At 39.8% G+C, this 21,381-nt stretch overlaps 1 protein-coding gene across 1 annotated transcript; it reads right to left on the bottom strand.

The window, feature by feature from the left end:
- Positions 1-1,143: 1,143 nt before the first annotated feature.
- SNURF (SNRPN upstream open reading frame) lies at positions 1,144-14,031 on the bottom strand. Its single transcript, XM_053581992.1, has 3 exons — positions 13,896-14,031; positions 7,294-7,389; positions 1,144-1,283 (listed from the first exon to the last, which is right to left on the bottom strand). Exons 1-3 carry the CDS (start codon positions 13,907-13,909, stop codon positions 1,178-1,180), a joined length of 216 nt encoding a protein of 71 aa, XP_053437967.1. The 5' UTR covers positions 13,910-14,031; the 3' UTR covers positions 1,144-1,177.
- Positions 14,032-21,381: the final 7,350 nt, after the last annotated feature.

Below are 21,381 nucleotides of genomic sequence, written 5' to 3'. Positions count from 1 at the left end.
TTATTATCATCTTAAAATAATGGAACAAAAGCATTAAATCAAAATCAACTCTGGGATGGCTTTTTCCTAAAAAATGAAAGCAATCAACATAAAAAATACTAAATAAATCTGTATCACATTGAAAAATTATGGATAGTATCTTTATTATGTTGCACATTCAAATGAGAAATATACTGATAAAACAGGTGAGAAAAAGACAAAACAATAAAAAGAAATTAGTATATCACATGGGAACTATTTCAATTCTTTAACATTAATTGTTAATGATATTTTAATTAAAATAACTAATCTTGATGAAAATGTATTATAATTGACACTTTTTTTTTTAGAGGCAGAGTCTCGCTTTATCGCCCTTGGTAGAGTGCTGTAGCATCACAGCTCACAGTAACCTCCAACTCCTGGGCTTAGACGATTCTCTTGCCTCAGCCTCCCAAGTAGCTGTGACCACAGGTGCCTGCCACAACGCCCAGCTATTTTTGTTGTTGTTGTAGTTTGGCTGGAGTCAGGTTCGAACCCACCACCCTCGGTATATGGGGCCAGCGCCCTACTTACTGAGCCACAGATGCCACCCTATAATTGACACATTTTTTGAAGGCAAGAAAACTAATGTTTGCAATTCAATTTAGAAAATGTACTTTGAATCTATTTATTTTCACACACATGTATCTGAGAAAATCAATGCCTAATGTTTTATGAAAAGCTATTTGCTGAAGTCTTGTTCAAACTACCAGTAAAAAAAAAAAAAAAAAAATGAAGTATCCTGCAAAAGAGAATTATAAAACATTCACTAGGCTGGGATATTTAACAGCCATTTATAATATAGCATTTTATATATCATTCACAAGTGAAAATCCATAGAAAATAGGAATAAAACTTAAAACACATGAACTATAAAATGTGGATATAAAACAGAAATATAACAAAAAAAAGTTAGGGCAGGAAAAATAAAACAGAAATATGACAAAAGAGTCAGGAAAATTAAAGACCTGGTTTTACTTTTTTTATACTTTATGTAATGTGTGAAGCTTTTAAGGAAAAAGAACTTAACAGGTCCCCAGTGATTAAGTAACCCCCAAACACCCTATTATTTAATGGTTTCTTTATTGTTAGTAATTACCGAATCAGTTCTAACCTAGTTTTTGTTTGTGATCAGTTTCTTCACTGTTCCAATACTGCTTTAACCACCTCTTGGTGTCTCAGCTAAGAACGCCTGTCTTAGTTCAGCCTGGAAATCCACCACAGGAGCTTGTCGCTGCTGAGAACGCCTCGGGTACAACTGACACCTAGGACAAGAGGCACAATATTTGTAAATGATAAACAGACATTTGCGTGTATCTGTAGCCCCATTAAAAAAACAGAAGAGACCCTTACATTTTAAGAACACCTTCCTTTAGGGTCAGAATATCATTACCTTATGAGGAAACAATAAACAAAATAGAGGAGCCACTGCACACAGATGTTCAAAGATCTAGATATTTACCATTTCCAAATAACTAAAAACCCAAAAGCTGGCAGTCATACAGAAACACTACCAGTATCATATACACTCACATTTTCCAAACATCCTGTGTGAAATAATCCTTTCTCCCTTTGGGTGGGATAAAGAATTTGCTAAAGTTTTTTCAATGAAATTTTAAGGCTATCATTCGTACTAATCTCCTGAAAAGTCATGACATAAAACAAAGAACTTCCAGGGCCTAGGCTGTTTAAGTACTCTGAAACTGTGCAATCCATTTAGTAGTACGCAGGAAATTCTAGAGACAAGCCCTCAACATACAGCTATGAATTGGTAACCTGGATGTAAAATCTTACCATGAACATAATAGGAAATTATAATGACTTGAGGAGAGATATCATTAAGAATTCTGCCCTTTTTGATAAATAAGAACTTGGAAATAGGACCCTTTCCTGCAGTTATTCAAAAGTATTTTATCATGTTTTTGAATAATAAAGAATTAATCTAAGGCCATGAATGGAGGTTCACGCCTGTAATCCTAGCACTCTGGGAGACTGAGGTATATGCCTGAGTTCGGGAGTTCAAGACCAGCCTGAGCAAGAGCGAGACCCTGTCTCTAAAAAGAAAAAATAGCCGGGTGTCATGGTGGACACCTGTAGTTTCAGCTACTTGGGAAGCTGAGGCAGCAGGACCACTTGAGCCCAAGAGTTTGAGGTTGTTTATGCTATGACACCACGGCACTCTAATGAGGGTGACAAAGTGAGACTCTATCTTAAGAAAAAAAAAAAAAAAAGAGGCTCAGGGCCCGTGGCTCAGCAGTTAGGGCACTGGCCACAGACACCGAGGCAGGCAGGTTTAAACCCGGCCTGGGCCTGCTAAACAACAACGACAACTGCAACAAAAGAATAGCCAGGCGTTGTGGTGGGCATCTATAGTCCCAGCTGCTTGGGAGGCTGAGACAAGAGAATTGCTTAAGCCCAAGAGTTAGAGGTTACTTTGAACTGTGATACCAGAGCTCTCTACTGAGGGTGACATAGTGAGACTCCATCTCATAAAAAAAAAAAAAAAAGAAAGAATTAATCTAACTGGCCTTTTTCTCTGGTTCCTAGGATATTACTTCCAAGCACTGTGAATTTACCAAATAACAAGGATTTCTTTGTTATTCAAGGTAGGTCCCTAGAATCACACCTAAATTTATGCTAATAAGAACCACAAAAGAAAATAAAGAAATTCCTGAGTAAAAGGATAGGGCTGGCTAGGTGCCTGTAGCTCAAGTGGCTAAGGCGTCAGCCACATATAGCAGAGCTGGCGGGTTTGAATCCAGCCCAGGCCCGCCAAACAACAATGACAACTGCAACCAAATAATAGCCAGGCATTGTGGTGGGTGCCTGTAGTCCCAGCTACTTGGGAGGCTGAGGCAGGAGAATCGGTTAAGCCCTAGAGTTTGAGGTTGCTGTGAGCTGTGACAAGGTCACAGCACTCTACCGAGGGTGACATAGTAAGATTCTATCGCCTCAAGAAAAAATAAAAAAATAAACAAGGGGGAAGCCAGGCACAGTGGCTCATGCCTGTAATCTCAGCACTCTGGGAGGTGGAGGAGGATGACACTTAGAGGTTCGAGACCAGCCTGAGAAAGAGTGAGACTCCCATCTCTAAAAATAGCCAGGCATTGTGGCTGGCACCTGTAGGCTCTGCTACTCAGGAGCTGAGGCAAGAGAATCACTTAAGCCCAAGAGGTTGAGATTGCTGTGAGCTATGATGCCACAGCACTCAGTACTGAGGGCGATAGTGAGACTGTCTTAAAAAAGGGAGGCATCGTATAGCCATCAATTCCAGGAGTTAAAAAAATCAAATAAATAAATAAATATTCAAACAAACTTCTATTAACATTTATCATTGGTTTGTAGAGTATTCCATTTGTATCTTGTGTTGAGTTTTATTCAATTTTCCTTGAATTTTCTGGAGAGGATACTAATGATAACCCAGTCTTTTCAGTTTGGAAGAAGGTAGGAAATGAATGACTAAACATTAAAGTAACACTCATAACATAAAGAATAACAACTAAGTGTCCCTACCCAGAGAATCCTGAGCACATGAATGCTGCTTACCTGTTCCTATAAATCCATTTTCTCAAAATGAAGAGGCATAAGTGGATAAATAATACTATATCCCTAACTCACCTCAGATCCTTCCCCAAATTCAAGATGTTGCTATTTATACACTCTATATAATGGAGGTAAGAATATTTTTTTTCTTTTTTAGAGAAGGAGTCTCATTTTATCGCCCTTGGTAGAGTGCTGTGGCATCACAGCTCACAGCAACCTCCAACTCCTGGGTTTAGGCCATTCTCTTGCCTCAGCCTCCCAAGTAGCTGGGACTACAGGTGCCTGCCACAATGCCTGGCTATTTTTTTGTTGCAATTTGTCCAGGACCAGGTTCGAACCCACCACGCACAGTATATGGGGCCAGTGCCCTACCCACTGAGCCACAGGTACTGCCCTGAGGTCAGAAAAATTTAAGTTATTTATTCTTCAAAAAGTATCAAAGAGTTTCCAAAGACACGGACAATTAAAGACACTAAAGAAGGCTTACCTCATCCCAAAACAAGATGACAATGACATCACCTGTTGTTTTAGTCCACAATGATGCTATTATATGGGATGAAAATTCTTAAAATAAACATGATGGAAAATTCACCCCACTAACATGATCTTGCTCTGAGAGATCCTATGACAACCCTAGCCCCACCAGAATCTCCAAATTATCTCTACAAACTCTGAGAATATCAATGGAACTTTAAAAACCTTGGAGCTGGGTACAATGGCTCAAAAGATGCTGAAGTGGAAGGATTGCTTGAGCCCAGGATTTGGTGGTTACAGTGAGGTACTTACTGTATAGGGCACTCCAACCATTGCAAGAGAGCAAGACTTTTTCTTCAAAAATTAATTAATTAATTAGAATCTTACAGTTACAAAAGACTGAAAGGAGAAAAAAGATATTACCACATCAAAGAAAATGCAAAATTAGGCTGTGTCTGTGGCTTGGTGAGTGGGGTGCCGGCCCCATATACCGAGGGTTGTGGGTTCAAACCCGGCTTAGGCCAAACTGCAACAAAATAATAACTGGGTGTTGTGGCAGGTGCCTGTAGTCCCAGCTACTTGGGAGGCTGAGCAGGAGAATCACCTAAGCCCAAGAGCTGGAGGTTGCTGTGAGCTGTGATGCCACAGCACTCTACCTAGAGCAACAAAGTGAGACTCTGTCTCTAAAAAAAAAAAAGAATGCAAAGTCAAATAGCCTATTATAAAGGACAAATTATTATACAAAATGTTTATAAAGTAATTATCAATAAAACAATAATAAAATTATGTAAGACCTTTATAAAATGTTCCTTCCAAAGCAATTCTGAAAATGAAATTAAATTATATACCACGAATTTACAAACAAAACTAAATAGGGAAAATTCTTCACCCTCACCAGTAATTTAAAACATAAAAACAAATGGTTTACAATTTTTTACATAAAAAATAAGCAAACAAAAAGTAAGACAAAAAATGCTACCCAGTTTACAATGAAGTAAATACTTTAAATCATAGAAAATGAAATCAAATAATTAGTATTGGCCAGGCATGGTAGCTCACACCTGTAATCCTAGCAGTTTGGGAGGCCTCGCCAGGTAGATTGCTTGAGCTCAGGAGTTTAATACCAGCCTAAGCAAGAAAAAGACCCCATCTCCACTAAAAAAATTTTAAAAAACTAGTCAGGTATTGTGGCGGGCTCCTGTAGTCCCAGCCACTGGGGAGGCTGAGGCAAGAGGATCACTTGAGCCCAAGAGTTTGAAGTTGCTATGAGCTGTGATACCATATCACTCTATCCAGGGCCACAGAATAAGACTTGGTCTAAAAATACATTAATATACCGCATTAAGGGTGGCACCTGTGGCTCAAAGGAGTAGGGCACCGGCGCCATATGCCGGAGGTGGTGGGTTCAAACCCAGCCCTGGCCAAAAATCGCAAAAAAAAAAAAAATATATATATATATATATATACCGTATTAATACCCTGAATTTTCGGAGTGACTGCTCTTGTCTTCACTGTTAATAACAGAAAAACACAAACTAAATATCCATCAGCAGGCTAATGATGAAAATAATCATGTTATTACACCACCTAGTTCTGTGATCTGTAAAAAATGTAGAATTATATGCAATAACATTGAAATATCCCCATATCATAAATTGTTACAATTACATATAGCAGTGTCATATATGAAACCAAATCTTTTCTTCTCTCTTACAGACACACATGCACACACGCACGCGAACACACACATGAAAGTGTAGGACAAGTCTGAAAAGGTAAAGATCAAGGTATTTAGGGATTATTTCTACAAAGGAAAAAGGAATTAACTGGTGGTAGCTTTAAGAGACCCACTGTTAAGTAAAAACATATTTTACAAAGAAATGTGTTCATATATTAATATTTATAATTTTTTTGAAATAACATAACTATAGGAAAGAAAAATATGCTACCTATTGATTCTGTCAAAATGTTAGTGGTAATGACAGTATGCCAAAAATGTAATGAGTACTCAGTATGGATCACGTAATTAAAAATGTTCATTTGGCCGGGTACCTGTAGCACAGTGGTTATGACACCAGCCACATACACCAAAGGTGATGGGTTCAAACCTAACCCAGGCCAGCTAAACGACTGCAACAACACAAAAATAAAAATAGCCGGGCATTGTGGCGGGTGCCTGTAGTCCCAGTTACTTGGGAGGCTGAGGCAAAGAGAATCACTTAAGCCCAAGAGTTTGAGGTTGCTATGAGCTGTGACACCATAGAACTCTACTGAGTACTGAGGGTGAAATAGGGAGACTCTGCCTCAAAAAAACAAAAACAAAAAAATTCATTTATTTTAAATAAAATTTGCCTGCTAAAAATCTAAATTAAAATGTTTGTGTCTAAGTGTGTCTGTTTTTTTTTTTTTTTCTTTGAGACACAGTCTCACTTTGTTGCCCTTGGTAGAATGGTAGAGTGCTGTAGCGTCACAGCTCACAGCAACTTCCAGCCCTTGGGCTTAGGCGATTCTTTTGCCTCAGCCTCCTGAGTAGCTGGGACTACAAGCATCTGCCACAACACCTGGCTATTTTTGTTGTTGTTGCAGTTTAGCCAGGGCCGAATTCAAACTTGCCACCCTCGGTATATGGCCAGCGCCCTACCCACTGAGCCACAGGTGCCGCCCAACTATGTCTATCAGCCTGGGCAATAGGTGTACCCATCCTAAATACAGAGCAAATATTACATATATATTAGTTTATATTTTTAACTAGATAAATGCACTAACCCAAAACAAAAACCTAAACATTGTAGAGCAAAAATGAGTAGGTAGTGCGGTGCCTGTGATTCAAAGGAATAGGGCGCCAGCCCCATATGCCAGAGATAATGGGTTCAAACCCAGCCCCAGCCAAAAAAAAACAAACAAAAAAAAACAAATATGTAGATTTTCTTTCAATGACAGAATATTATCCAAGTATACAAAGTGATTTGATAATAAAATAATAAACAACACAAAGATAACTTAAGTATGCGTATGTTGAAGGCGAAATACCAAATTTTATAATGATAAAATCCACTTACACACATATATCAAAAAGAAATAGACTTATGCTTTAAAAGTTTGATTTACATTAGGACAACACAAACAAGAATTTCATTGTTTTACTGTGTCTTTTTATTCTACACAGGTGCTCTTCAGTTAAGTTTGTTTTAATGATACTTTGTTTCATCAGAAATAGGTTTCTAACCTGAATTGGTCCTCAATCAAGACTATACTCACTCTTGGTTGCTCAGTGAGGCTGTTCTTCTGCGTTTGACTTGGACTTCCACCTCTGGGACGTGCTGTTCTGTAGTCCGTCTCAGGTGTAAGCGATCCCTGCAAAAGTAAAACTTGGTCAATAAACTATATCAACATATAAAACAACTATCTATTTAAAGGTGATATTTTTATTTATTTATTTTTTTTGGAGACAGAGTCTCACTATGTCGCCCTCAATAGAGTATTGTGGCGTCACAGCTCACAGCAACTTCAAATTCTTGGGTTTAATCAATTCTCTTGCCTTATCCTCCCACATAGGTGGAACTATAGGTGCCTGCTACTACACTCGGCTACTTTTTTTGTTGCAGTTTTGTCACTGTTGTTTAGCAGGCCTGGAACGGGGTCAAAATCACCAGTCTGGGGATATGGCCAGCGCCCTACTCCCTGAGCTATGGGCACCACCCTAAAGGTGATACTTAGATTTCTATTTAATATAACAGTCTTTTAAAAGTATCTACAATCTAATTAAAACAAGTTATAATAAAAATATTAAATCTTTATCTTCTAGTCATGACCGATGCTACAACCCCTTTTTCCTTTTAGGAGTCATAACAGAGGCATAAATACATACACACAAAAAAAAACAAACACAAAGATCTACTCATCCTTACCCCCCAAATAGCAAAGCTGATTCTAAAACAATGATTTGGGAAAATATTTTTCAGGATATAATACAGTACAGTAGTATACTATATGTATGTGGTAGAGATACTCCATAGTTGAATGAGAGCAGAGTGCTTACATTTCAAAATATCTACTTTTAAAATCTCTTGAAAGGCCAGGCATGGTGGCTCACGCCTATAATCCTAGCACTCCGGGAAGCTAAGGCAGGTGGATTCCTTGAGCTCAGGAGTTCCAGCCTCAGCAAAAATGAGAACTCATTTCTACTAAAAATAGAAAAACTAGCCAGGTATCATGATAGGTGCCTGTATTCTCAGCTGCAGGGGGGTCTGAGGCAAAAGGATCATTTGATCCCAAGAAAAGGAGGTTACTATGAGGTATGACGATACCGAAGCACTATAACCAAGGTGACGGAGTGAGTCTGTCTTACAAAAAACAACAACAAAAATAAAACCACTTATGAAATGCTGCTTTCTTAGGATTTCCAAAAGAAAAAATGTAAGAGCTATTTAAACAGAAAAGTTACCAACTTAGCAAAAACATATACACACATACAAGAATACACACACACCCCACCAGCTATGATCTGCAGAACACCTCAGAAAATGGCTGCACAATGAAACTGAGCATGAATCCCCTCCACCCCCCATACACACACACACAACTCGGGCTGGCCATAAACCATTGAAAAGTGCAATTTAAAAATGCCAAATTAAAATTAAGAAAAGGCACAAAAGTGATGTGAGTTATTTTTTAAGCATGAAACCCAGTATACTGAGATGGATAAAGATAGGTTTACAATGTAAGCACAGTAAAATAGGTTTATGTTTGCCACAGATAAGAAAAGGTCAATGATGCAACTTATACCTCAAAGGCAGATTCAAAGGACACATCCCAAAAGCTAATTCTTTGAACACTAGCTATTTTAAGTCATATTAGATGAAAATTGGTAAACAGCTTACCAATAACCCATGATTATTTCATTCTTTCAATAATTTAAATATTCTAATCAAGTCATACAAATTATTTTAAACCAAATATATATTAAATTTATTAATGATAACACTTTACCCATTTTAAAATTATGACCTCTGATTAGGCAATGGCTTCTTAAATATGACACCTAAAGTACAAGTAGTGTAAGAAATAACTTTGATCTCATCAAAAGTAAGAACAAAAGTCTTTGCCGCAAAAGACACTAAGAAAGTAGAAACATAATTACTAGAACAGGAGAAAATATTCGCAAACCACATAGGCTTACCATCTAAAACAAACAAAAATAATAACCTAACCACAGGAGTTGAGGAGGGTGTAGACAAATTGCTAGTTAGAATTGAAACTGGTACAACTTCTGGCAATCCCTAAAAATATTAACTATGAATTTAACATACAACCTAGCAACTCTACTGACAAAGTGATATTAAAAAATATAAATTTATACATGTTCCTGAAGCATTCATTATACATAATTCTCAAAAAGTGAAAATAAACTCAAATGTCTATCAAGTGATAAAAGGATAAACAAAATATGTTGCAGTATGGAATATACATTCAAAGGAAAGTCATTCTGCCATAAAAAGAAAAGAAGTACTGATTCATGCTACAACATTATGGTTATATAAATATATTTAATCATGAAATAACTATTTTAATACAGTAAGTGGAGATATCATCAATAACATCATGATTAATACAATATTGCATAATTGCAAACACTACTGAAAAAATTTCCTGAATTCCTTTACCCCTTCCAGCAGTAGCTCAGGACAAACAGGTCAGAGTTAAGTTAAGAAAACACCCATTATACAAAAATGTATTAGTTCAATTTTCTGAATCTACTTATTTTTAAGCTATATGCAAAATCATCTGTGAGCCTTTGTTTCAAAACATTGAAGCTTCCTAATATTCTTGATACATTTATGTACACATACTCTTCCTACCTACACTCCCAATCCAGAAATCAGCATTTCAGAAAATGAAGCATTTAGAGGGAAAAATGTAGTAATATGTACACAAATTTTTTTCTCTAAGATTTTTATTGAAAGACACAATAATCCAGCAATTTACTGAAAAGAAAAAAAAAATCAGTATACTGTAATTTTATTCCTAACTGCTTCACTTTCTATACAACAATATGCTTTATATCAAAACCCAACAACAAAAATTTAACTACAATCTCCGGAATTAAAATTTTTTTTTAAACCAAAAAGTTAATGTAAGTCAGTGTACAACCCAAAAAGTAAGCAAAGTCTGGCTCTGCGCCTGTAGCACAGTGGTTACAGCACTAGCCACATAACCTGAGGGTGGTGGGTTCAAACCCAGCATGGGCCAGCTAAACAACTGCAACAAAAAATAGCCAGGTGTAGTGGGGGGCACCTGTAGTCCCAGATAGTTGGGAGGCTGAAAAGGCAAGAAAATCACTTAAACCCAAGAGTTGGTGGCACCCACGGCACTCTACTGAGGGTGACATAGTGAGACTCTGTCTCAAAAAAAAAAGAAAAAGAAAAATCACTTCCTTCAAAACAAAACCTGGGGAGAATCTCCAAAATGAGAATTCTTGATGGGTGGGATGGCTCATGCCTGTAATCCTATTATCTTGGATACCAAAGTGTGAAGACTTCTTGACTTCAGAGTGGAGACCAGCCTTAGAAACACAGTAAGACCCTGTAAGTACAAAAAAAAAAAAAAAGTAAAAAATAGAAAAATTAGCGTGGTATGGGGGGGTATGCCTTTAGTCCCAGCTACTTGGGAGCCAAGTACATGAGGATCACCTCAGACCAGGAGTTCAAGTCAATTCTGGGGCAATATAGGATTCCCATCTCTTAAAAAAATAAAGACAGATAGAAAAGTAAATTGAGTCAACTGACTTTTAATAGTAACAACTTCAATTCAAGCTTTCTCTCCACAAAGTAGAGAAAGGACCAGTGATGGTTCCACAGGGAGGAAAGATGATTTTTTTAAAACTTCACCATCCGTGTCATGTTTTTGAAGGGAAGCATTCATAACCTGCTTACTTCAAGTATTCTTCCTAAAAATACCTACATTAACAGAATACAGTGATAAATATAAGAAATTAACTAGGAAGTTTTAACATCTTAAAAGTGAAACTTGGAAAACTTTTAAACATATTAATTGATTAAGAAAAGAGGGTAAGAGAGAAATAAAGATGCAGAGTAACCATAAACAAATGGGAGAAATATTTCAGTAATAAAAACACTTGTCAGAATAGGGAAATCAAGATATTACAAAATAAATTACATTAATAAACCCAAGACCTTGCATTAGCTAACAACAGAAAGGTCCTTCCTTCCTTGCTTTAAATCACAAGTGTGCTCAAGCTCCTTGTTTTCAAAAAGCCTAGTATTGAGCCAGTTTCACAGGGTAGGATAGACACCTTGAAACTTTATGAGGTATTTCCAAAGGGATCAGCCATGTTGAGATCCTGAGCCTGAGTGAAAGTCTACAAAATGGCAGACCAGGACAGCCTGAAAATAGCCAAATAATCAGAAGTTAAATCAAAATATATTTGATTCAGTATCCATACAAACAGGGAAAAAAAATAGGTAAATGATAAACATCACACAAAATCCCAGATTCCTCTTATTTTTTTGACTACACAGAGAATTCCAGCACAAAGCTTTTCAAGTTTCTCAGATTTTCATTAATTATAGCTCAACACCACCAGACATAATGTTTATGAAAGGGGGAGAAAAATGTAAAAAGAAAAAAAAAAAACATGAAAATCCTACAAAGGAAAAAAATCATTAAAATAAAATGCTTAGGAAAAAACCACTGCAATATTAAGAATTCAACTACATCATTCACTATCCTTTCTCATCAAGTTCCCACAGTAGCTCCAACTTAATTATTATCAAAAGCATTAATATTAAAATCCAACTAAAGGCAATTATCCCGACCTTAGCCCAATAAGATTCTCCCCCACATCTCTGATTCTCTTTTCTTCTCTTTTTTTAAGCAAATACAAATTGCTGCTTTCAGCTTCCAAAAACCTAGCAGCGTCAGTGTTTGGCACACCCTTCACCTTGGGAGGATGGCACCCTGATCCCCTCAACCCTCTTTAAGGAAAGCATCTAAGTGATGGGTCAGGATGGAATACCCCAAGATTAAGAAGGATAAAAGACTCTAGGTGGTGATGTAAATGTTAAATTCCCGAATCTAAAAAGTGAAAAATAAAAGGATATGGGAAGGAGAATTAAATAACGGGTTGCTGAATCTACTCTGAAAATGGAGAATTAGACAATTTAATTGGCATAATACAACCAAGGAAGAATCTAGAAAAACAAAAATGAAGGATTTTCTAAAGAGCCAGAAAACAAATTTAAACTACCAGTAATAGAGGCTGCCTGAAGCAGCACTGCAGGTCCGAGGATGGCTGCGCATTTGTTGGCCTCCACATCACTGCCCCTCCAGTCTGCTACAGAACTGAAAAGCGCAGTGCAGCTGCCATCCCACACAGGCTGCACAAATCCCTGGGTGCTCTCTCATTCCCCTCCAGTTCTCCACGCACAACTATGGGGAGGGAGTGGCTGCCATGCCAACTAGGCGGAGCCTGTGCCTACCCATCTCCTTCTTCATTTCCCCTCCCACTGCTGTTGCGCCACAAGAGAAAAGGAGCAACTTCTGTATCAGCCAGGTGAAGGAGATGACCGCCATGTCTTCTATGCCGAGGTTGCACAGCCCTTCTTCCCACCGGGTACCCACCGCTGGTGGTGGCGGCTGTCATCCCCGCTACATCGGTGCACCCTGCACCTTTCCATGCTGCAGCAATTTGAGGAGGGGGCAGCCTCCTACTCTATCGCTGCACCTCCCCTAACCAGCACCAAGCGAAGGTGTGGCTGAGCCTGCATCACCGCAAAAGCTGAGTAGATTCACTGAAAGCCTGCTCCCCACCTCCCCCTTTGTGGGGAGGGGCAGCCTCCCCCACTCCACCGCGCCTGCGCAGACCTGTACTACTGCAGTGGCGGCCATCTCCGCGGAGCTGCACAATGGCAGTGACGCCAGCAGGGACCCCCCCTCCCCAAATACCAAATCTCAATAGCTTTCAAAGCTGATTCTGAACACAGTAAAAACCAGTGGAAAAAAGAGCGCCTATCCACCATAACCTTGAATGTCAGGTGATCCATAAAAGCAGTATCTGCCTGTCATTTCCCTATCTTAATAGCGAGGAACCACAAAACGTTTAAATACAAAGAAATTATCTATTTATGAAGTTATTACTTCATTGTAGAAGTTGGGCAGCTTAAAAAAAAAAAGCATAATCACAATACGCAAATTGGAAGGCCATTGCAGGTCAGAAAAAATAACATTCTCCCTTTTCCGCTAACTAAAGGCTGTGGACGGCACCACTGTCCCTCCCCAGCACAGCAATCATTCCGCTGCCTTCTCAGATACCCCAAAGGCCCACAATCACTACTGCCAAGCTAACGTACCCCCTCATCCTGCCGAGGTCACACTGATGCAAAGCCCTGACACAGTCCCGGCGTCACGCCCACATACCTCTCCGGACCACAGCTGCGGTCAATAGAACCAATCCCCGCGCCTGCGGTCACTCCATGTACCTTCGCACCGCCACGCCGCAGTCACCCCTCTAGACTCCTCACCCCGCCATCACCCCGTAGACCCCTCCTGGCCACAGACACCTTGTTCTGAAGGACAAAGATCTACCTGGAAAAGAACCTGTTGCTATAGGATTGGACAGACGTGAGGACATGGTACAATGCGGACAGAATACCACAGGGTTCGGATGGCAGAGTTCCCAAGCCTCCACACCCTATCAGATCTTGTCCAAAACAAAGGAATTTAGTCCCCCGAATTCCCTCTTTAAACAACAATAATACAAAACTTGAAAACTTGGAATATCTGATGAACAAAAATGACCCTTCTCTAGGCTATCTCTTCATAAAAGCCACCACACAGCTTACCTTGCTCGCTCCATTGCGTCTCTAACCGCTCCTCAGGCCGGCGCCTCAGGCATCTCCGGCGGCAACCAGACTCTGCGCAAGTTTCGCTGCCGCAGCGGCAAAACCAGGCACTGGTCCCCACCTGCGCATGTGCGCCAGCCAGCACCTACGGCCACGCATGCGCGATTGCTTGCCGCAGTGCAGAGCGCCGGATGTCCTACCTGACCGCCATGACCTAGGGGAAGGGCCTGGTGGACCCCTGGCGCCCCAGTACTGGCGTGTAAAGTGAGGGACTTCAGAAACCACCAGCAACTGGGGGTTGTGGGGTGGGATCAATGGCCACGTCTGCCTATCTTTAAATACGTGTGAAATATTCAGAAAATAATTTCAAGCTACCCTCAAAAAATTTTTGCAGATATTGCTGGCCAAACAATACTGATTTACAATCACCTTTTGGTCTCCCTAAATGTGCTAAAGAAAAGCTAGTTTGGGAAAGTCAAACTGATCAAAAACACAGTCAATGCAAACATACCAGCAACTTGAAACCCAGAAGAAAATATCCCTAACTCTAAGATGACGTGATACTGTTGAAATTTGGTAGTGTTTCTTTTTTTTTGAGACAGAGTCTCACTATGTCGCCTTTGGTAGAGTGTCGTGGCGACACAGCTCACAGCCAGCAACCTCAAACTCTTGGGGTTTAGCGATTCTCTTGCCTCAGCCTCCCAAGTAGTTGGGACCACGGGCGCCCGCCACAGTGCCCAGCTATTTTTTGGTTGCAGTTGTTACTGTTGTTTAGCAGGCTGAGGCCAGGCTTGAACGCACCAGCTTCGGTGTATGTGGCCAGCGCCTTACTCATTGAGCTACCAGCGCCAAGCCATGTTTCTTCCCTTTCTACTTTATACATTTTAGAGTGAGGACAAATTGTGAAAATTCTGGCTCGGTGCCTGTAGCTCAGTGGCTAGGGCACCAGCCACGTACACCAGAGCTGGAGGGTTTGAATCCAGCCCGGGCCTGCCAAACAACAATGACAACCACAACAAAAAAAATAGCACAGCGTTGTGGTGGGCGACTGTTACTTGGGAGGCTGAGGCAAGAGAATCGCTTAAGCCCAGGAGTTGGAGGTTGCTGTGAGCTGTGTGATGCCATGGCACTCTACCGAGGGCCATAAAGTGAGACTCTGTCTCTACAAAAAAAAAAAACAAAAAACAAAGGTTTTCAAGAAAGTGAAAAGATAACAAGAATGTTAGAAAATATTTACAAACCATAAAGCTAATAAGAGTGTAAAAACCAGAATGCATAAAGAAGTTTTACAACTCAACAACAAAAAAAAGAGACATATATACACGCACACAAAAGAAAAATGGGCAAAGAATTTAAATGAACTATTCAAAAAAAAAAAAAAAAAGCTAAAATGGCCCAAATCAGCATATGAAAAGATACTATCTGTAGATTAGTCATTAGGGTAATACAAATGAAAAGCACAATGAGGTGCCACTCAAGACTATTATCAAAAGACAATAACAAGGGTTGTGAAGGAGGTGGAGAAAGTGGAACCTTAACTAACTTTAGAAGAGTTTGGCCAGACCTAAAAATGTTAGCCATATAGTAACTATGTGACCTACAATTCTACTCCTAAGTATATAACCCCCAAAATGCAAACATACATCCATGCAAAAACATGTGTATGAATTTTCATAATAGTCTTATTCATAATACTCAAAATAGGTAAGTAACTCGAATGTTCATCAATTGATGAATGGATACTTAAATACGGTAAGATATGATGTATCCGTACAATGGGATATCATTTGGTCATAAAAAAGGAATGAAATATTGATTCATGCTACAACATGGATAAACTCTGAAATCATTAATCTGAGTGAAAGAAGCCAGTTACAAAAGGCCATACGTTATGATTCTATTTATATGAAATGTCCAGAACAGGCAAGTCCATAGAAAAAAAAAAGATTAATGATTGTTAGGGTATGGGGAAGAAGTGAATGGGAGTGATTGCTATGGTTATAAGGCTTCTTTCTATCATGATGAAAATATTTTGGAATTAGATAATAGGGATAGTTGGAAAACTTTGTGAATATACTAAAAAGCACTGAAGTGTATACTTTTAAAGGGTAAATTGTATAGCATGTGAATTATAAATCAGGTTTTTTAAAACTCTTAATTGAAGACCCTCTACAAACATCTGACCAGTCAGTAATTACTAAAACTGTCAGTCATCAAAAACAAAGAAGAGGGCAGCGCCTGTGGCTCTGTGAGTAGGGCACCCGCCCCACATACTGAGGGTGGCGAGTTTGATCCCAGCCCCGGCCAAACTGCAAAACAAAAAATAGCTGGGCATTGTGGCAGGCGCCTATAGTCCCAGCTCCTCAGGAGGCTGAGGCAGGAGAATCGCCTAAGCCCAAGATCTGGAGGTTGCTGTGAGCTGTGATGCCATAGCACTCTACCGAGGGCAGCAAAGTGAGACGCTGTCTCTAAAAAAAAAAAAAAAAAAAAAGAAGAAGAACCTTGATACATATGAGTACTAAATGTAACGTGATATACATGAGATCCTGGGACAGAGAAAGGACACTGTAGAGAAACTGAGAACATGCGAATAAAGTATAAATGTCTGTTAATAAAAATGTACCTTATCTTGGCACCTGTAGCTCAGTGATTAGGGCGCGGGCCACGTATATAGAGGACGATGGGTTCAAACCTGGCCCAGGCCTGCTAAACAACTGTAACTACAACAAAAAAGTAGCCTGGTGGTGTAGCCGGTGCTTGTATTCCCAGCTACATGGGAGGCTGAGGTAAAGAAAATCACTTAAGCCCAAGAGTCTGAGGTTGCTGTGAGCTGTGACACCATAGCCATAGCACTCTATCAAGGGCAACATAGTGAGACTGTGTCTCAAAAACAAAAAAATATATATATATAAAAATACACATATATATATATATACATACACACACCAACATTGGTACATTAATAAAAAATGTATCATATCAATGTAAGATGTTGATAATAGTAGAAACAGGTATGAGGTATGTGGGAACTCTCCATGCCATTTTTGAAATCATTCTGAACTGGGTGGCGCCTGTGGTTCAGTGAGTAGGGCACCGGCCACATATACTGAGGGTGGTGGGTTCAAATCCAGCCCGGGCCAAATTGCAACAAAAAAAATAGCCAGGTGTTGTGATGGGCACCTGTGTTCCGAGCTACTTGGGAGGCTGAGGCAAAAGAATCGCCTAAGCCCAAGAGCTGGAGGTTGCTGTGAGCTGTGATACCACAGCACTCTACCAACAGTGACAAAGTGAGACTCTGTCTCTTAAAAAAAAAAAGACAGCTGTGGCTCAAGAAGTAGGGCACTGGCCTCATATACTGGGGGTGGTGCATTCAAGCCTGGCCCTGGCCAAAAACTGCAAAAAAAAAACAAAACAGAAAATAAAAAATGAAATCATTATGAACTATAAAATTGTTCAGAATCCCATATATCAATGGGGATGAACAGAACCTTCTCTAAAGAAGATAGACAAATGGCTAGCAAACATATGAAAAAATGCTCATCATCCCTAATTATTAGAAAAATGCAAATCAAAACCACCCTGAGATACCATCTAACCCCAGCAAGAATAGCCTACATCACAAAATCTCAAAACTGCAGATGCTGGCATGGATGTGGAGAGAAGGGAACACTTTTACCCTGCTGGTGGGACTGCAAACTCAGACAACCTTTTTGGAAGGAAGTATGGAGAACCCTCAAAGAACTCAAGCTAGACCTCCCATTTGATCCTGCAATCCCATTACTGGGCATCTATCCAAAAGGAAAAATAAAAACCTTTTATTATAAAGACACTTGTACTAGACTGTTCATCACAGCTCAATTTACAATCGCCAAAATGTGGAAACAGCCTAAATTCCCCTCAACCCAGGAATGGATTGGCAAGCTGTAGTATGGAATACTATTCAGCCATTAAAAAAAATGGAGATTTTGTAGCATTTTTATTAACCTGGTTGGAGATGGAACACATTATTCTTAGTGAAGCATTATAGGAATGGAGAAGCATGAATCCTACGTATTCAACTTTGATATAAGCACAATTAATGACATGGTGGGGAGTAGGGGAAGGGGAAAGCAGAAAGAGAGAGAAGGAGGTGGGGGTGGGGGATGAAACACATTAAAAAGTAGAAATAAACTAAAACAATGTTATGAAACTTAAAGTTAATAGGGGAAAATAAAAACAAAAGGGATCACAAAAAGATAAAAAAAGTTCTAGTTTCAAAGGAGAATAAATTTGGGGAGGGAGATGTCCCACTGAATAATCTCTAAAATTTTTAATTTGAATTCATAAAATTTAGGAACTAACAAGCAAATGATAAAGAAAAAATGGTTCAATGATGGTTATCTGGCAAAAGGACACAATAAACAAGATTTAAAGAAAAGAGACAAGGAGATACAATATACTTAGATAATGAATATCTACCAACTACATCAAAACCGCACAGAGGCAGGGCACAGTGGCTTACCCTATAATCCTAGCACTCTGGGAGGCCAAGGACGGTGAATTGCTTGAGCTCAGGAGTTAGAGACCAGCCTGAGGAAGAGCAAGACCCTATCTCTACTGAAAATAAAAAAAATAAAAAAAACTATCTTGGCATTGTGTTGGGCACCTGCAATCCTAGCTACTCTGGAAGCTGACCTCTGAGAATTGCTTGAGCTCAAGGGTTTGAGGTTGCTGTGAGCAATGATGATGCCATGATACTTAACTCCAGAACTCCAGGGAGACAGAGTGAGACTTTGTAAAAAATAAAATAAAAGAAACAAAAAAATTTAAAAAGAATAAACTCGGGCGGCGCCTGTGGCTCAGTCGGTAAGGCGCCGGCCTCATATACCGAGGGTGGCGGGTTCAAACCCGGCCCCGGCTGAACTGCAACCAAAAAATAGCTGGGTGTTGTGGCGAGCGCCTGTAGTCCCAGCTATTCAGGAGGCTGAGGCAAGAGAATCGCTTAAGCCCAGGAGTTGGAGGTTGCCATGAGCTGTGTGATGCCACGGCACTCTACCGAGGGCCATAAAGTGAGACTCTGTCTCTACAAAAAAATAAAATAATAAAATAAAAAATAAATTAAAAAAAATAAAAAGAATAAACTCACAAATCATTAAGGAAAAGAAAATGTCGGCCAGCCAGGTGCTGTGGCTCATCCTGTAATCCTAGCACTCTGGGAGGCCAAGGCACAGATTGCTTGAACTCATGAGTTCGAGAGCAACTGAACAAAACCAAGACCCCCATCTTTACTAAAAATAGAAAAACTGAGGCAAGAGGATCACTTGAGCCTGAGTTAGAGGTTGCTGTGGGCTATGAAGCCACGGCACTCTATCCAGGCTGACAGCTTGAGACTCTGTCTCAAGAGAAAAAAAAAAATGTCTAAGGGAAAAAAGTGCAATGATGTCCAGGCATTATGAAGTATTTGCTCTTTGTGATCTCCCTGCCTAGCTGCTTACCGTTTGCTGTTGTTCTCTTCACCTGGGTGCTACTTCCTAACTTTGAGTTTGCCCCTCTAAAACTACACAAGTAATACTCCACACTCTTGCCTCAGTATTCCTTTGGCAGATAATGAAAGAAAAACAACAGGTTCCTTCTTCCTAGCAATGGATCCACCCCCATCCACTGTCAAATTCCAGCCTGTTATCAGTAAAATTGTGAGACAGGCAAACACTGGAAGACAGAGAAAATCCAAAGGAAAATGGTTAGATTCATAGCACAAAATTTTCGGGTTTTAAATATGCATTTTCTGCTCAGCAGAAATTCTGCTACATAGGCAAGATATACATAAATCCCCACAGCATTATTTTGAATTTTGTTGCTTTTTGAAATAATCCAAAAAAGTGATAACTTCACATATACAGACTCAAAGTTTCCTTCTTTTTTAAAATTTAATCATAGATGTATACGTTACTGCATTTACGGGGTACAATGTGATTTTATATACAATTTGGAATGCTTACATCAAACTGGTTAACACCTCAGACTCAAAATTTTCTAATGTAAATTAGTCAATCCTAGGGGAAAACTTTGAGTGAAAGAAAGAGCAAAGAGAATGTTTGTTTTGTTTTGTTTTGTTTGAGACAGAATTTCATTATGTTGCCCTCTGTAGAGAACTATGGTGTCACAGCTCACAGCAACCTCAAACTCTTGGGTTTAAGCAATTCTCTTGTCTCAGCCTCCCAAGTAGCTGGGACTACAGGTGCCTGCCACAATGCTCAGATATTTATTGTTTTTGTTGCAGTTGTCATTGTTGTTTAGCAGGCCCTGGCTGGGTGCCCTGCCAACTGAGTTATGAGTGCCGCCTTTTGTTTAGTTTTAAAGGTAGATTTTTTTTTTTTTTTGCTTTTTTTGTGGAGAAAGAGCCTCAATCCCTTCCCCTGAGTAGAGTGCTGTGACATCACAGCTCACAGCACACAGCAACCTCTAACTCTTGGGCTCAAGGGATCCACTTAGTTTAGCCTCTTATGTAGCAGGGAGTACAGGCACCTGCCTTAATGTCCAGCTAGTTTTTCTAGTTTTAGTAGAGACATGATGTCGCTTTGTTCAGGCTGGTCTGGAACTCCTGAGTTAAAAGATTCACCTACCTTGGCCTCTCAGAGGGCTAGGATTACCAGGGAGAGCCACAAACCCAGACTAAAGGCAGATTATTTATCAACTTACTTATTTGAGACAGAGTCTCACTTTGTCACCCTCCATGCAATCTACCTTCCTAGGCCTCCCAAAGTGCTGGGATTATAGGTGTAAACCACTGTGCCCACCCAGATGTACTTGTTTTAAAGTATCTTTTAATCCCTTCCAAAAGCACTTAAAAAAATTTTTTTTGAGACAGTCTTACTTTGTCACCCTCATTAGAGTGCTGTTATGTCATAGCTCACAGCAACCTAAAACTCCTGGGCTCCAGAAATTTATTTTAATTAATTAATTTATTTATTTATTTTGAGACAGAGTTTCAAGCTGTCGCCCTGGGTAGAGTGCTGTGGCATCACACCTCACAGCAACTTCAAACTCTTGGTCTCAAGCGATTATCTTGCCTCAGGATCCCAAGTAGCAGGAACTACAGGCATCCGCCATAACACCCAGTGATCTTTCTGTTGCAGTTGTAAATGTTGTTTTAGCTGGCCCTGGGCCGGGTTCAAATCCACCAGGCTCAGTGTATGTGGCTGGTGCCCTACCCACTGAGCTACTGGAGCCGCCTATTTGTTTATTTTTTGAGACAGAGTATCACTTTGTTGCCCTCAGTAGAGTGCTAGGGCAGCACAGCTCACAGCAACCTCAAACTCTTGGGCTTAAGCAACTCTCTTGCCTCAGGCGCCTGCCATAACACCTGGCTATTTTTTAGAGATGGGAGGGGGTCCTCATTCTTGCTTAGACTAGTCTTAAACTTGTGAGCTCAAGCAATCCCACCTTGGACTCCCAAGTGCTAGTATAGGCGTGAGCCACCACACCCAGCCTCCAAAATATTTATACA

The sequence above is a fragment of the Nycticebus coucang genome, chromosome 2, assembly GCF_027406575.1.
Source record: "Nycticebus coucang isolate mNycCou1 chromosome 2, mNycCou1.pri, whole genome shotgun sequence".
Taxonomy (NCBI): domain Eukaryota; kingdom Metazoa; phylum Chordata; class Mammalia; order Primates; family Lorisidae; genus Nycticebus; species Nycticebus coucang.
The sequence above is the reverse complement of the archived record's forward strand: the minus strand, read 5'-3'. Positions and strand labels throughout refer to the sequence as shown.

Coding starts and splice junctions, on each gene's coding strand:
- SNURF (XM_053581992.1), bottom strand. Junction 1,284..7,293: donor GCCTCACTGAGCAACCAAGA/GTGAGTATAGTC, acceptor CTCTTGTCCTAG/GTGTCAGTTGTACCCGAGGC.